The 17,013-nt window shown below is 36.1% G+C and overlaps 2 gene segments (V, D, J or C); both read left to right on the top strand.

Moving 5' to 3' along the window:
- The first annotated feature begins 3,641 nt into the window (after positions 1-3,641).
- On the top strand, positions 3,642-4,157 carry LOC107576201 (Ig kappa chain V-III region NG9-like). The segment is given in 2 exon segments: positions 3,642-3,732; positions 3,832-4,157. Coding segments are annotated over 2 exon segments (375 nt in total).
- A 7,049-nt stretch (positions 4,158-11,206) lies between these two features.
- LOC107576202 (Ig kappa chain V-III region NG9-like) lies at positions 11,207-11,721 on the top strand. The segment is given in 2 exon segments: positions 11,207-11,288; positions 11,382-11,721. Coding segments are annotated over 2 exon segments (375 nt in total).
- Positions 11,722-17,013: the final 5,292 nt, after the last annotated feature.

Consider the following 17,013-nt stretch of genomic DNA (forward strand, 5'->3'; position numbering starts at 1 on the left):
TTGTGTGACTGACGGAAGTTTGTAAACTGCTGCTGTCACTTGAAAGCTGGAACCAACTATAGTTGCCGGTGGGCTTAAATGGGTTAATATTATTAGGTCTTTTATCAAACCAGTAAAATAATCAAACATTGATTGTTGTGAGTGTCTGTCTGATTTCTATAGTTCATATTAATCACAAAGTATTGAAGCTTCTAATGTTTTGTAGAACATGAACGTGCATGAAGAAAATCATCTGCGGTCTGAGACTGACAGCTGCCTGTTCTGTGTATGAAGAGCATTTACATAGAGAGACACTTTGCATGAGTGTTTCCTTTGTCCTTTCTTTTAGAGTGTAGAGGACAGATCACTGTAACTCAGAGTCCATCAATAACAGCAGCTCAACCAGGACAAGAAGTCAGAATAAACTGTAAAACCAGCAGTAGAGTGTATAATGGTAATCTTTTAGCCTGGTATTTACAGAAATCTGGAGAAGCTCCTAAACTCCTCATATATCGAGCAACAAGCCGTAACACTGGAACTCCATCTAGATTCAGTGGCAGTGGATCTAACAGTGATTTCACTCTGACCATCAGTGGAGTCCAGACTGAAGATACAGGAGATTATTTTTGTCAGAGTTACCACGAGATCAACAGTAAGCACGTGTTCACACAGTGATAAAGAGTCGAACAAAAACCTTCGTCAGTCAGAGTCACAGTGACTGCAGCGTCTCATAAACACAATCACACACAACACTGATCAGTGAACAAACACTAATAACTCAGTATTATTACAGTCAGAATCTTGTATTTCTGAGGAGAATGAGTCAGTGTTTTAATATGATCATCATGTTTTAGATGTAATATATGATCTCTGTCAATCAAACTGAACAGACTGCATTCAGTCACTTCTGCTGTCTGGACGTGATGCTTTCCATTTGACCCACAGAAAGATTTACATTCTTACACAATTAATGGCAGAATGACTGATTCTTGATTCATGTTCACATTCTCTATATATTTTCACCCTCTCCTACAAATGTAATGCTGAGTTTGTCTGTGTGCTGCTCGACTACTCAGACTCAGACTCAGACTCAACTTTATTTTCCCGTTAGGGAAACTAAGATTGCAGCAAAGTGCACACATGACCATTACACCCATAAAAGCATACAATGTAAACATACACATTTCCCAAACATACATAAAAATTCAGCCAGGCACTACTCAAGTTCGTAAATTTTGGATAATAAATACATTCTCCTCCCTACAGCAGAAGTGAAACTGGTCTGTTTCAGTTCAGATCATGTAACCAATCAAACAGAGACACTGGGAGTGTGGGCTGAAAATCCCATTTGCATTGTCAGGGTGGAGTGATTGTGATCCTCTCAGAATAGAACAGCTCTGTCTCCAGAGACCATGTTCAAACCCCAAGAGCTTTATGTGACTAGATTTACTGCTACTGATCGAGCTTCTGAAAAGCACCTGAACAAATCACCGGCTTGGAATTATAACCCTCTATGATATGCATTATGTTCTAACCATGAAATATAAAATCATATGTTTTTTCAAATAAGTTTTTATTACATGAAATAGCTTCAACCATCCAAATAAAATAAAAAATAGTTTTCTTAGGGAAACGTTCAGAGCAGTTTTTAGCCATTTTGACGGCTTAAGCGAAATCCCTATTGCCCCCATCCAACCCCTATTTGGATTTGGATACATGTTTATATATTATCAATGACTACTTTGTGTCTTTATGTGTTTTTTTTTGTTGTTTTTTTTGAAGCGTTGATTTAAAGTGTGTTTTTTTTATAATTATTTCAGTCAAACCTATAAAATCCTTTGTTACCCCAGACTACATAAAAAAGCTTGACCAGTCACATAAGAGTAATCAGAATGCAGCTACTTATTCCCAGAGGCGGACAGTAATAAGTAAATTTACTTGAGTATTGTACTTAAGTACACTTTTTGAATATCTGTACTTTACTTGAGTATTATTTTGTCTGGGAACTTATGACTTTAACTTCACTGCATTTGAAAGACAAATATTGTACTTTTCACTCCACTACATTGATATCAAGGTCCTCGAATTAGAAAGTCGTAGCAGCTTTGAAAGTCAGTGAGTGATTTTTTTCTTCTCTAAAACTTGACTTTCTTTTTGTCTCCAGAGACCATGTTCAAACCCCAAGAGCTTTATGTGACTAGATTTACTGCTACTGATCGAGCTTCTGAAAAGCACCTGAACAAATCACCGGCTTGGAATTATAACCCTCTATGATATGCATTATGTTCTAACCATGAAATATATATATATATATATATGTGTGTATGTATATATATATATATATGTATGTATATATATATAGATGTGTATATATATAGATATGTATATATATAGATATGTATATATATAGATATGTATATATATAGATATGTATATATATATAGATATGTATATATATATAGATATGTATATATATATAGATATGTATATATATATAGATATGTATATGTATGTATATGTATGTATGTATATGTATGTATATATAGATGTATATGGAACTTATGACTTTAACTTCACTGCATTTGAAAGACAAATATTGTACTTTTCACTCCACTACATTGATATCAAGGTCCTCGAATTAGAAAGTCGTAGCAGCTTTGAAAGTCAGTGAGTGATTTTTTTCTTCTCTAAAACTTGACTTTCTTTTTTTCAGACAGTTTATCAATAATCACTCTTGGGGCTACATGAAGTGATTTCCCTGCAATTTACAGGATTTCACTGTCCACTCTGTTCAAATGTGGATGAATGGCTACACATAGATGTGTAGAGCTGTGTGAGATCACTACCATCCTGCTTTTGTGGGGGTGGGTAGGGGTGTTAAATAATTATTTCTTTATGTTTTGTTTTTTCCCCATAGGTTTTTAACATTCTAAAAACTATTTATTTTTTGACCTCTTTTCTCATGGATGATGTTGTGGAGTTTCTCTTAATGATGCTTATGTTGTTCATATGAAGCTCAATAATTATGATTCACAGAAAAAAACCTGCAGCTTCAGACTTCAAATTAATTTTTCAGATTTACATTTTTTCAGTCTAGACTCATTTGACACAATTGTGAGTCCTGACAATATTTATACAAGTAGAAAAAAAACAGGTCACATGAAAAAAAATCCCATGTAGTGACATGTCAACACTGATTCAACATTAAAAAGAACACAGTGGACTTTTACTCTTTTAATCTAAATGCAGATGAATACTATTAACTATTTCTTGGTAACACCTCTATTATCAGATACTTTCCCTTAATAAATGAATAAATCATGAATGACTAGAATAAGTAAATATGTTATTACAGTGGCACTGGAAACTGAAAATGTTGCATCCACGCTGATAGATGTCAATATAAAGTCCAAGACTAGTGTCACATCCGCCAGCGCAACAATAAATTAACAAAATAAATACTTACATTTTACAATTAATCAATGCAATTATCAGTAAATGGTTTAAAGCCATTACTGTGAGAGTAAAACATTACAGAATTAGTTGTAGCAGCTCAAGCTGTTGTAAATCCTGCCCACTTTTTTGCATTGTCAGCACATGCTTCAGTGCTCTGAGAGTGTTTATAGTGCTGTGAGTTTAACACTTCATGACTGAGAGCAGAACACAACACAATCTTCATCATCACACAAGACAAAACAACAACAATGAACAACATCATCATCCTCATCTGGACTCTCACACTGTTTGCTCAAGGTTTGTGTAGTAAAATTTTAACAATGATTATTAATTCTCTGAAGTGTAAAATGAATCATATACAATTTCATAATTTTATTCTGTGTTCGTTTCTTTCAGAGTGTAGAGGACAGTTCACTGTAACTCAGAGTCCATCAATAACAGCAGCTCAACCAGGACAAGAAGTCAGAATAAACTGTAAAACCAGCAGTTCAGTGCATGGTGGTAGGTACTTACACTGGTCCTCACAGAAACCTGGAGAAGCTCCTAAACTCCTCATATATTATGCAACAAGCCTTTACACTGGAACTCCAACTAGATTCAGTGGAACTGGATCTAACAGTGATTTCACTCTGACCATCAGTGGAGTCCAGACTGAAGATACAGGAGATTATTACTGTCAGAGTTTTCACTTCCCAAACAGTAAATATGTGTTCACACAGTGATAAAGAGTCGTACAAAAACCTCCGTCAGTCAGAGTCACAGTGACTGCACTGATACAGCTGAGAGATACTGCAGCTGCTCATAAACACAATCACACACACAACACTGATCAGTGAATAAACACCAGTAACACAATACAAATAGATGAAGTTTATTGTGATATACTTTGACGTTGACTTGACGAAGCCCCGTTTTAATGTGTTTTTAAGTTTAATATTTAAGTTTAAAAGTTTTTCTGTCACACAGACAGCATAAAATCATACAGGTCTTCAAAACTGCGACATAACTCAACATCAAAAACTCTGAACATATTAGACCACTTCAGAACCCATCAAACCTCAACAGACCAGCATGAAATCATATTAGACCCTGTTACGGCCAATTAAACCACATTGGACAATGGCAAACTACATTAGACACAGAAGCAAGGTAAAATGTTTGTTGCTTCAGCAAAAGTGTTTTTTAATCATTTGCTTTTGGTAATTTCATTATAGTGTATTTAGTGATTGTGTAGTTTGTATATCATCTCATACAATATACTTTTCACTTGATCTGAGCTGCAGTCACAACATTTCATTTTAAAACTGAATGTAAACTGAAGTGTAAACAAAAGAAAAAATAAGTGGAATATCTAACATGAAACTGTAAGAAGCTCAAATTCATTCCATTGAATGAGGAAAGGATGAGCTCCAGCACAGCCCTTATGGAACCAAAATATATTTCCATGTATTTATGATCAATATATTCCCTTCTGCAAAGAAAATATATTTCCTTATATATGAATGATCAATATATTAAATGATTTAACAGTATATTGAAAATATAGAGTATAATATATTGTGTTAATATATTACATTATATCAAATAATACATAAGGAACTGCCACTTTTCATATATTAAAAATATGTGACAATACATTATAATGTATGTAATATTATATTCAGTATGTAAGGACCACCCGTTGGCCAAACAAATATCGATTATGTATTCTTTCAGATATTTGATTATTCTGAATATCCCATACTTTAAATTATTCGTTCATCAGGGACCAGATGTCACATTTGAGTCTCACGTCGTACACGGATCTCACGATCACAAACTCACCAGTCCGAACTTAATAAGAGCATGCAAGGTTAACCTATACCTTTAAGTCCGGCCACCTACTGCTTGCTCAGAACAAAAAGTGTAGTTTGTTAGGTCACTTCAATACAACTTGCCAAGTCTGCGATAGACAGAATTCAAAAGGTCTCGAATGATGTGCCTACTGCTCCACTCAGTCATGAGCCTTTAGTCTGTTCTCTCCTGGACACAGATTTGAGGAAACATCAGCCTCCACATGATCTACTAGTCATAATGATTTCAGCAGAGTCTAAAATAAATCAAGAATTAATATCTATTTTATATATCAGGCACAATAAGGCATCAATCAAGAAGAAAAAATCCAATCAATAAAGAGAATACATCAATTAAAGAAGAATACAATAAAATTTGGTTACACAAAACATAGAATAAGAAAAATACCACTAAACTAATTTCAAAGAGATAGCCTACCTGGCAAATAGAGAGAAACACAAACACTTGTTTGAGGGTCAAACAAGCTATACTTCACACTGTCAGGGTTTAAATAGGCCAGTCTAATTAGACTGATAATTAGACTCTGGTGGTGAAGTTAAGAAGTGGCAGAGGGTGTGAAAATATACCTAATATAATCATACTGTATATCACTTATTAGATTTCACATTGTCTAGAAGAAAAATAAAATGTGTGGTGCTTGTTCATCAAAATGTGCCGCACCAATGTTAACAACTTTCCAAAATTTGCCTTGTCTTTATAATATTTTGGTGTCTAGATTTGACTGGAGCTCTGAGGGATTCAGAGTAAGTTTTTGTTCAGCAGGAAAATCATCAGTCCTAAACAAGTACATTATTATAACAGACTCACTACACTTATGATCGAGTCTCTCCAGTAACTAATTGTCTGACTAATCTGATTCTCTCATCTGATTTTCACACACAACTTCAGCATGGATGGGTTTAGTTAATCATTCAAAATCAAAAATCAGCCTCAATTGTGGTTGAGTAACAGCTGAAAGACTGATACTGAAGGACACACATCAGAATGAATCATTCACAGTGTCTCATCACAGAGTCAACAGTTTATTCAAACATTCAGAAGGCCAGTATAACTGCTGAGAGTCTCAGGCTGCGTCCGAAACCACCTACTTCTCTACTATATAGTAGGTGAAAAGCAGTAGGCGAGCGAATAAGTATGTCCGAATCCTTAGTATTCATAAAAGAGAAGTCAAGAAGTTCCCGGATGTCCTACTGCTTCTGCCCAGCTTCTTGAGTGCTCGCCGATGGATACTTTTCTATCCCAGGAGGCCACGCGAGAGGATACATCATAAAGAAGAAGAAGAGGATGCGTCATAATCGAACATGGCGGAAAATTTGGATGAGGAATTTTACAAATGTAAGTATTACAATCCAAAAACACGGTTCCTTATTTTAAACTCGCATTTGTTGAACTACTTTAGAGCAAATTGTTGAAAGTGTAAAGATGCTAAATGGTATAGTATAGTTGTGATGTTGCTGTATAAACACGTTTTATTATGTATAGCTAACAGGGGCTCCAGGAAGCACACTTACATCTCCAAAGTAGATTTACATACATTTTAAACCATATACAGCTTAAATACGATTACTAAATGTCTATTTAATATCTGGTAGGAAAATCTTCAATATGAATTTCATACACGTATGTCTAATAGGTTCTAGATATGATGTAGACATCCGAGTGTGTGTGTTATTGTGCAGTTGTGAGCAGACAAATCTCAGAGGAATTTATTCAGAGGTTTATTTGAATTATTGTAATTTCAAACAGAGTTATCACGGCACTTTTCTGATTCTTGATTGCTGTGCATTTGCTGCAGAGCTTTTGTGGTGGAGCAGGACCTGCAAGGAAAGGTGACGGCGGCATTTGTGAAAAAAAGGGAAAACCTGAAACAAAAATATAAATAAGATCATTCTGTTACTTCTAATACAGAAATCAAATGACATTGTGCTGTTAAAATGACTGCTTTTGTATTATATTTGTGCTTCTTTGCAGGATCTGAAATGTCTGCAGACTGGTGTGAGCAGTGAGGATGGAGAAGTCCACAGCAGCATCCTGGAAATGGTCCAGTGCCATGGATGAGATGCTCCATCACTCCACCTCTTACTGTCTCATCTGGACCAGATGCTGCTGTGGTCTCTTCATCCTCGGTGACCCCAGAGCCAGCGAGAGCATCTACAGAAACACCAAAAGACACTTGAGGATGTGAGTTTTGTCAAGTTTGTCTTGCTGGCTTGCTCATACAACATCAGTTAATGAAACCTGAGTTTCAGAAGCTTCAAAAGCCTCATCAAATAATGTCATGAAGAATCTGAAAGTCAGTCTCCCATCGACTGATATTGTATGAACAAGCCAGCAGGACAAACTTAACTAAAATCAACTTTTGTAAATAATGATTGAATTGATGTTTGGACAAACTAACACTTTAAACCCCCCAAATAGAAACTGTATGAAATATATGTAAGCATTTATATTATAGTAGTACCTTGAAGAAATAAACTTTAAGAAATAAGCAGCTTTATTGAGCGTTTGTGCCCAAGACACAAAAAAAGGATTTACAAAAATCACATTTACATTTATTGATTTGTCAGACACTTTTATCCGAAGTGACTTACAGTGCTCTTATTACAGGGACCCCAATCCCCCATCAGCCACCTGGAGTAAAGAGCCTTGCTGAAGGACACACCAGTGGTGACGATTGCGGAGATCGAACCAGCAACCTTCTGCTTGCCAGTTCAGTGGTTCAGTAGCCCACTACACCACAAAAGTAATGAATGAAATGCTGACGAGCAGGCACACGAATGTTTGGAGCAGACACAGCAGCAGCCAGGTTGTTCCGCATGTGTTCACCTGCTCTTGCTTCAAGATTGTGTGGTACGGGGGGCCTCATCCTCTCTGTGCACTCAGGCAATGATAGCCTCAATGTCCCTTTCTCATCCATGATCCGATTCAGTCTGACTGCAGCAGTGAGGGACGTGATGGACAGCAGAGACAGGTGAAGGTGGACACAGTGGTCAGCTCTATTATCACTGTTTACCCTACAATTGTCATGGTTACATTTATTTATTCTTTTACTCATTTATTCATGTTTAATGTTGTCAGTAAATAAAATATAATTGTTTCATGAACTTGTGCATTCATTACTTGACTGAAAATTGAGATGTATTCACCTTGGCTGCGTTTGTCTAGTGTGTATTCATGCATAGCTATGGCATATGACAAAACAAATTACATTTTGCTTTGTTTTACTGTATATATATATATATATATAATTATTGGTCAGCATTTATCATTATTATTGTTCATACGTGTTGGGGTGGGCTAGCAATGCATTCTGGGTTAATCTTAATTTTTAAGTAGTAATGCTTTTTTTCGAGTCTAAAATTAACAGTCTTCTCCAAAGGCGAGATCTTCTAGCAGCTGATCGACGTCTTCTTTGTGCAGATATTACAAACATTGCAAACACTGAGGAAAACTGTACTAGGTAGGGTTGTGGAGTTACTGATGCTATGAGGTGTTAGTGCACCTGTCCCTCGTGTTCTTTTTTTATTAATACTGCAGAACTTTATTTAATTACATACAAGCTCAGAGAAAGATGGTTGTATCTTTAACAATGAACAATCATAATGACAAACAGCAGAAAACATAAATATAATGGGTTTGCATACATCATAGTATGAGATTATATACACAGAAAAAGGCACAATGACAAGGTTAAATATCTTTAATCATAATATTCATATAATCAGTGCATCAAAATATTGCAGTTGTTGTTGTTGTTTATTAGCTGAGGGATGAAACGAGAGTTAAATTCAACAAGAAAAAGAGGAAAACAAAGGAGATTTAAGCCGGTTTTGTTTGTGGATGAAAAATATTGCACATAAAATATATATATTCAAGAGATAACAATTTTGGGTTATCGTAAGGAAAAATAATATATTTAAGGATTAAACTGTGTGTCATATTAGTAGGGTTAAATATATAAAAATTTAAATCAACCCAAAATGGTTATACTACAATCACAATAAAAGGGCAGCTGTTTCTTCAACAAGACCACAAAATTAGAAAATTTCATAAACATCAAAATATTTACAGAGAGATCAATTAAACCTGCCGCTCGTAACTTTTAAGTTGTTGCGCTTGTAACGTAGTAGATCACATGACAACGTCAACATGGCGGATGAAGTCCGGATCTCATTCATACTTATCGAGATTTGGCTGTAGAGTGCCTTCTCTTTTAGCGCTCGTTAAGTAAGTACTTATTGAAATTAAGTACCTACTCATTCGGACGCAGCCTCAGTGTGAACTGATGAATATGAACAAAGCTCATCTCTCCTTTAGTCCACCTCTACTGACTCATTTCAGAGAATAAAGAGTTAAAGAATCAAACTCATATTTGAGTGATTCTGTTCCTCTCAGAATAGAGCAGCTCCATCAGCAGATGTTCAGCGTCCTCACAGCAGCTTCATGATACAGTAAAACTACACCGAGTCAACAAACAGAGAACCAACAGTGATCTTAGGAAATGTTTGAGGTTTATAATTTGACTACACAGTCTTGTTTCATAATTTCCTTCATCTGCAGGTGTTTTCATGGTTCTTTGATTGACATTTGATTATAAAATATGAGCTTGAAGTCTGGGACCTCATTTATAAAGACTTGCGTAGAATTTTTGAAATGTCCCTACAAACAATTTATAAAACTATCCATACACACAAAATTTTTTCCTAAATGCATTACTCTTTATAAATCTCAGCTCATTTTAAATTCAAGCACAATGTGAACAAATGCATCAACCTACAGAACAGCCACAAATATCCCTTTGTGATTCAGAAGAAGTACAGCACTCATCATCCTGAACAAGAAAATCCAAACATGTTTATATTCAGGAGATCTTTAATTCGAGTGACCTACTTTTCACAATGCATATGTTGATGAATACTGTGATTATCTATTTTTTACCTTTACGCTTTACATTTTTATAAACAATGTTGTATTATTTTGATTATATATGCATGGAAAAAGTTTGTACGAATTCTCTTTTGTACACCTAAGGACATTTTCACATCATTTCACTTTTTTTTGCCTTTTTCTTTGCCTTTTTTTTATTTTAATGTAAATCCCAATTTGTTCTCACTTTTGAAGTAGGATCCGATCGTACATGCATTTTAGAAATGAGGCCTGTGACCTTTTCAAATTCAAAAAGACAAACATGAGTCAAATACATAAAGATGAAATATTATTTTATTTGCTAACTGCATTTTGATTAAATACATTTTTTTTAATCTATATATTTAAATAACATTTCACCCATCTGTGCTTCTATTTTGACTTCTGTAAATATAAATCAGTTTAAGGTAAATCTAAAAAAAAAAAAACAGACCACCAAACCATCATTAAACACTTCAAAATCTAAACATTTAACTCTCAAAACCACAACAGAATATTGAAGGATTTACAGCCAAACATCAAGAGTGTAATACATTTACAAGATGACATTGCATACAAAGATAAATGGGAATATCATCTCAGTTTTCATTCTCGTTTCAAACTGGTTCGCATGTATGAATCTATATGCTGTTGAGAGCAGATAATAAAAACAAAATAATAATCATAATACATTGTATTTATAATGTGCTTTTCTTAAACCCAAAGAGCCAGTGATCTTTAATATAATTTGGTTTTTTATCAACCCAGTAAAATAATCAAACATTCATTGTAGAGAGTGTCTTTCTGATTTCTATAGTTCACATTCATCACTAAGCTTCTAATGCTTCTAATGTTTTGTAGAACATGAACGTGTATGAATTAATCTGCGGTCTGAGACTGACAGCTGCCTGTTCTGCGTATGAAGAGCATTTACATAGAGAGACACTTTGCATGAGAGTGTTTATAGTGCTGTGAGTTTAACACTTCATGACTGAGAACAGAACACAACACAATCTTCATCATCACACAAGACAAAACAACTACAATGAACAACATCATCATCCTCATCTGGACTCTCACACTGTTTGCTCAAGGTTTGTAGCAAAGCTTTCATAAAGACAATTTATTATTTTAAAATTTGAAGTATACATCATTTTTAATTCTTATCCTTTGTTCCTTTCTTTCAGAGTGTAGAGGACAGTACACTGTAACTCAGAGTCCATCAATAACAGCAGCTCAACCAGGACAAGAAGTCAGAATAAACTGTAAAACCAGCAGTTCAGTGCATGGTGGTAATTACTTACACTGGTACTCACAGAAACCTGGAGAAGCTCCTAAACTCCTCATATATGTGACATCAAGCCGTAACACTGGAACTCCATCTAGATTCAGTGGCAGTGGATCTAACAGTGATTTCACTCTGACCATCAGTGGAGTCCAGACTGAAGATACAGGAGATTATTACTGTCAGAGTTTTCACTACCCAAACAGTAAACATGTGTTCACACAGTGATAAAGAGTCGTACAAAAACCTCCGTCAGTCAGAGTCACAGTGACTGCACTGATACAGCTGAGAGATCCTGCAGCTGCTGATGGATGAATCTCAATCACTCTTGTTTGTAGATCACTATATTACAATCCAGAACTCTATCTATCTAATAATTAATTACAAACCTGATTCCAAAAAAGTTGGGACACTGTACAAATTGTGAATAAAAACAGAATGCAATGATGTGGAAGTTTCAAATTTCAATATTTTATTCAGAATACAAATGACATATCAAATGTTTAAACTGTACTGGTTAAGTTAACCACAATGATGGCTGAACAAAAAAGGAACCTCCCCGTGCCGGGTTGTGTCGTATCATGTGTCGACTAGAACCAGAGATATTGTCAAAAGCATCAAATATTGGCAATATTAAGAGGATTTGGCATTTCCAATTAATGTAGGCCTGTTGCATTCTTATTATTAGGCCTATTCTTATTATTAGGTTACTTTTATTATTAAATTACAATTAATTTGCCCCGCAAAAAAAACTGACGCGCTGTGAGGACAATAAAAGCTGAGGCTATTAGCTTACTCCTCATTGAAAATGGTTTTAAAAAGGTATTTTTTGGGCCTCTGACTTGCGGTTCACTTGGCCTGTGATTTTATGCTGCGCCGCTGTTGAGGATGATTTGTTTCATCAGGACCTGGACGCTTTGCCATCATTAAAGTTCTACAATGGCCTTGTCAAAGTGTACATTGAGCCTTGCCTTCATCACACAACTCTCTGACTACATGAATCACTGCTGCTCACATTACACAAGACTTCTGCTCATCTCTCATCTTTGTGTTGCAGCGATGCAGTAGCAGTATAGATCTGAAAGCACTACTGTATATAACATTGTAATGGAGACCTGCATGAAATCATGAAAGAAAAGGTTTGAAAGTTTAGTCCAGTATTTAGTTAACACCAGCAGTGTGATTTTGTGAGGCTGAGGTGGAGAGAGAGGAAGTTTTTTTTCATGAGCAGGAGCTGGATGGAGTTTGTAGACCATGAACAGCGAGCACATCACAGTCACTGCTAGAGAGGCTTCAATACGACCGTCACAAACCTATGCACTGCACACAGATAACAACAGCACAGAACCTTTGTTATATATTTTGTGTGCCAAATGATAACTGCCTTATCAATAACAAAAACAGATTTTAATTTAAACTGTATTTATGAACATTGCACTGTTCTACAAAACTACTTTGTCCTAAACAGTCCGATTTGTAACTGAAGTCCTATTCTTTTAAGTGAATTGTTTTGTTCAGATGGTACTACATTTTCGAAAGAGTTACAGTTTAAAAACAGCTTTAAAAAGAGTCAGAATAGAGGTTCACCCTGTTTCACCAAAGTTCATCTCCTTGGAGATTTCTGGCCTCACCGCTGATCTGAGGTAACCTTTGACCTCTTTTATCATGGTGTTTCTTATAATTATACTGTGACGAGAGACAACTCGAGGCTGGTGGAGTAATTGATAATGAGCGACACCTGCACCACTCACCGGTCTTGAGTCTCACGGAGGAGCTCCGGAAGGATACAAAGGAGGAGTGACGACAGGGAAAGACGAGAGAGGACCAGGCCTGGATTTTATTTTGTGTTTTGGTTTTGTTTGTGCGCAACAGTCGTCCGCGAGGGGCTGTCACGCTGTTTTGAGTTAATTTTATTATTAAAGTTTGTTTAAATGTTCGCCGGTTCCTGCCTCCTTCTTCCCGACCTACAAACGTTGTTACATTGGTGCCGAAACCCGGGAGGAAGGAGGGGCACGCTGCCAGAGATCCCTCGCCGCTGGGGTGAGTCATTATTATTATTATTGAGTTTATAGGGTATGGTTGTTTTGCTGTTGTAAACACTACTGTTGCTGTTGTAGAAAAAAAAAATTCTGTCTTATTTAAAATAGAATTCTATTCTAATCCTGTTCTGAATTTATTCATTTTTTGAATGATAATGATTATAAAAACAGGATTGATAAGTATAATTCAGAGTATGAGAAAATCAGTATAAGCCTGTTTTACCAGTGTTGTGATAGTTTTTTTTAATAAATACTGTAATAATAATAAATATTATGAAAAAGATAAGATCCCTCGACGCCCTTTAAACTTTTCCCAATCCAACAGCAAGCATGAAAGAGAACAGACACCTTTGTTTATAGGCTATTGCTGTGTGTAGAACTACGTTAGCTGCATTTTTTATATTTAATAAATATTACATTTTTATAAAATGTTATTCAGGCAGGTGTATTCACGTAGAGGTTTTTAGATTTAAATCTAGATTTAAATTCAAAGAAACAGTACCGATAGTCTGCATGACCTGACGTTTTATTTGTGTCCAAAATGAGGAGATGTGAACATCAGGAGCTCTGAACACTGCAGTGCATGTTTCATTCATACTCTAAGCCAGAGGGTGCTCTCGTGCAGAAAGTCCAAAACAGTCTCATAGAAGTAATAACTTATGATGACGTGCAGGAAATTCCTAATATGGACAAAAGCTCATCCTGTCATCTCTATAGCTGAGCTGAATAAAAAGCAGAAACCTTTTTACTGATGAAACGTGAAGACAATAAACACACGATTGCGAAAATATATGGTTTATGTGTGTTTTTCAAGTTATCTCCAGGTAATAGCCTAAACTATATGAATAATGCAGACAGTACTGATTGACATATCATTTAGTATAGAAACTAAAAAATATATTTCCTACCTTATTCTGTGATAAAAATTAGAAAAAGGTGTTTGTAGTAGCCTTTTTAAACCAATCATAAAATTGTCATTAGGAAAATTTTGAACACAAATATGATAGCCTTGCTGCAGCTAGCGTTACTTCCACAGGCTACACACAGCAATATAAACAACAGCTGTGCATGCCCTCTTCACGTCGTTCTTGTAAAATAATAATAATTTAATAATATAAGTATACAAGCACACCGCTCCGCTGACGTGTAGTGCGCTAAATTACTAATGTGAGTGATCGTTCCAGATGAGATCGTCAGGTGAAAGGTCATCATGTGAATAATTTTACTTGCGGCAAAATTATTATTAATTAATGTTACTAATAGTTGGATTGGACAGGCCTCACAAAAGGGCGTTTAATAAAAAAAAAAGAATTACACTTAATTACACTTTGGGTATCAAGGGGAAAAGGGGCAGGTGCTCAAGCACATACATACATATATATAGATCATTATTGTGATGGGGGGCCCAGTGCAGTCTTAATGCAGCCCTGAGAATCACCTCATATCAACAGTTGATCACATTTGGTAGTGTGATGATTTGGGGATGTTTTAAAGTTTTCACAGAAGGAACTATGAATTCTACTCTGCATCAGAAAACTAAAGCTGAAGCACAGCTGGATCATGCAGCAAGAAAATGATCTGAAATGTACACAGTCGATGCATGAAACAATCATAACAGAAAGCATCTGGATTATTGTTTCACAAGTTCACCTGCCCATTTAGTCTTAACAGTTAATGGTAAATGAACTTGGCTTGCTGTCCTTGAAGGAGGCTCGAACCCAAGGCTCGGCTTGAGCTCCAAGTTCAACCCCTTCATTGCGGTACTACATAGAGAGAAAATAACAGAAACCGTTGCGCTGGGACAGCGCCATGACTGCTGCTTACAGTATATAGTCTCATAATTATGATAGACTGGCATCAGGACCTGGACGTCCTGCCATCACTGAAGGAACTATGAATTCTACTCTGCATCAGAAAACTAAAGCTGAAGCATAGCTGGATCATGCAGCAAGAAAATGATCTGAAATGTACACAGTCAATGCATGAAACAATCATAACAGAAAGCATCTGGATTATTGTTTCACAAGTTCACCTGCCCATTTAGTCTTAACAGTTAATGGTAAATGAACTTGGCTTGCTGTCCTTGAAGGAGGCTCGAACCCAAGGCTCGGCTTGAGCTCCAAGTTCAACCCCTTCATTGCGGTACTACATAGAGAGAAAATAACAGAAACCGTTGCGCTGGGACAGCGCCATGACTGCTGCTTACAGTATATAGTCTCATAATTATGATAGACTGGACTGAATGATTAGGCTCCTCCCGAATCTACATTTAGAACTTCATTTCATGAGTTTGCCTGCCCATCCAGACTTAAGTTAAACAAGCTGTTAAACAAGCTTGGCTTGCTGTCCTCGACAGTCTCAGACCCGAGGCTCAAATTGAGCTCCGAGTTCAACCCCCCCAAAATTTGTTTACAAAGGACAGAAAGCAGGGAAATCAACTTTGAGTAGTTTGGTGATACAAGTAGAAAAAACTTTAACAGATTCAATCCTTCACCCCCCAAGAATGTGCAGAATACATTTCAACTTTGCTGTGTTTTTTGGGGAATTATAAGGTGGGTGAGGGGCTAACAAACAAGACGGTCAGAGCCGATTGAGAAATCGCTGCTGCTGCTGCAGTAATGTAATATAATAATAATAATAATATTAATAATAGGGGGAGAAATCACTGCTCTTGCAAAAAAACAAGAAAATATATAAAGTTGCGGCATTGATTTCGGGTCAAGTGAAGTGTCTGCTACATTTTTTTTTAGAGCTTTATATGATTGTCTTGAAGTGGCTTTGCAGAATTTACTGGAAAGTAAGAGAATTAATTATGCCAACTTCATCAAATTAGGGACTAATTCAAATTCCGCTGTAAGGCAGCTGTAGCAAGACAACAATGACTATTCAGCTCGATTCTGTTCAGCCATGATTCAGTTCCATTCAATATCTGTGCAAAGTTTGATGAAGTTTAGTTTTGCTATGGGCCTACTGTGGCCAAGAGAGCTCAACACTGCAAATGAAAAATCACCAGCAAATTGAGAAAACATCTTCATCAGTTTGACAAGACACAGGCTGCAAATACTCACAACGTGACCAAATACAGAAATGCACTGCAAATACTCACAACCAAATACAGAATCATGCTGCAAATACTCACAACACAAATACTCACAATAAAACCAAATACAAAAATGCACTGCAAATGCTCACAACCAAATACAGAAACAAACTGCAAATACTCACATCCAAATACAGAAACATGCTGCAAATACTCACAACCAAATACAGAAACGACCTGCAAATACTCACAACCAAATAGAGAAAAATGCTGCAAATATGTCCAGACCGCACAACAGAAATGTTTAAGGGAACCACAACAAGTGACAAACTGGGACATCCTTATCAATGTCTACTCTGAAAGGTGAACACCCTGATGATATGATTCCTTAGCATTTATGGATATGATTTGCCTAAATAAGCTGACGAAATACACAATTACTGTAACTGTGAAAC

Source organism: Sinocyclocheilus grahami, unplaced genomic scaffold (assembly GCF_001515645.1).
Source record: "Sinocyclocheilus grahami isolate Dianchi unplaced genomic scaffold, SAMN03320097.WGS_v1.1 scaffold3333.1, whole genome shotgun sequence".
In the NCBI taxonomy this organism is placed as follows: Eukaryota; Metazoa; Chordata; class Actinopteri; order Cypriniformes; family Cyprinidae; genus Sinocyclocheilus; species Sinocyclocheilus grahami.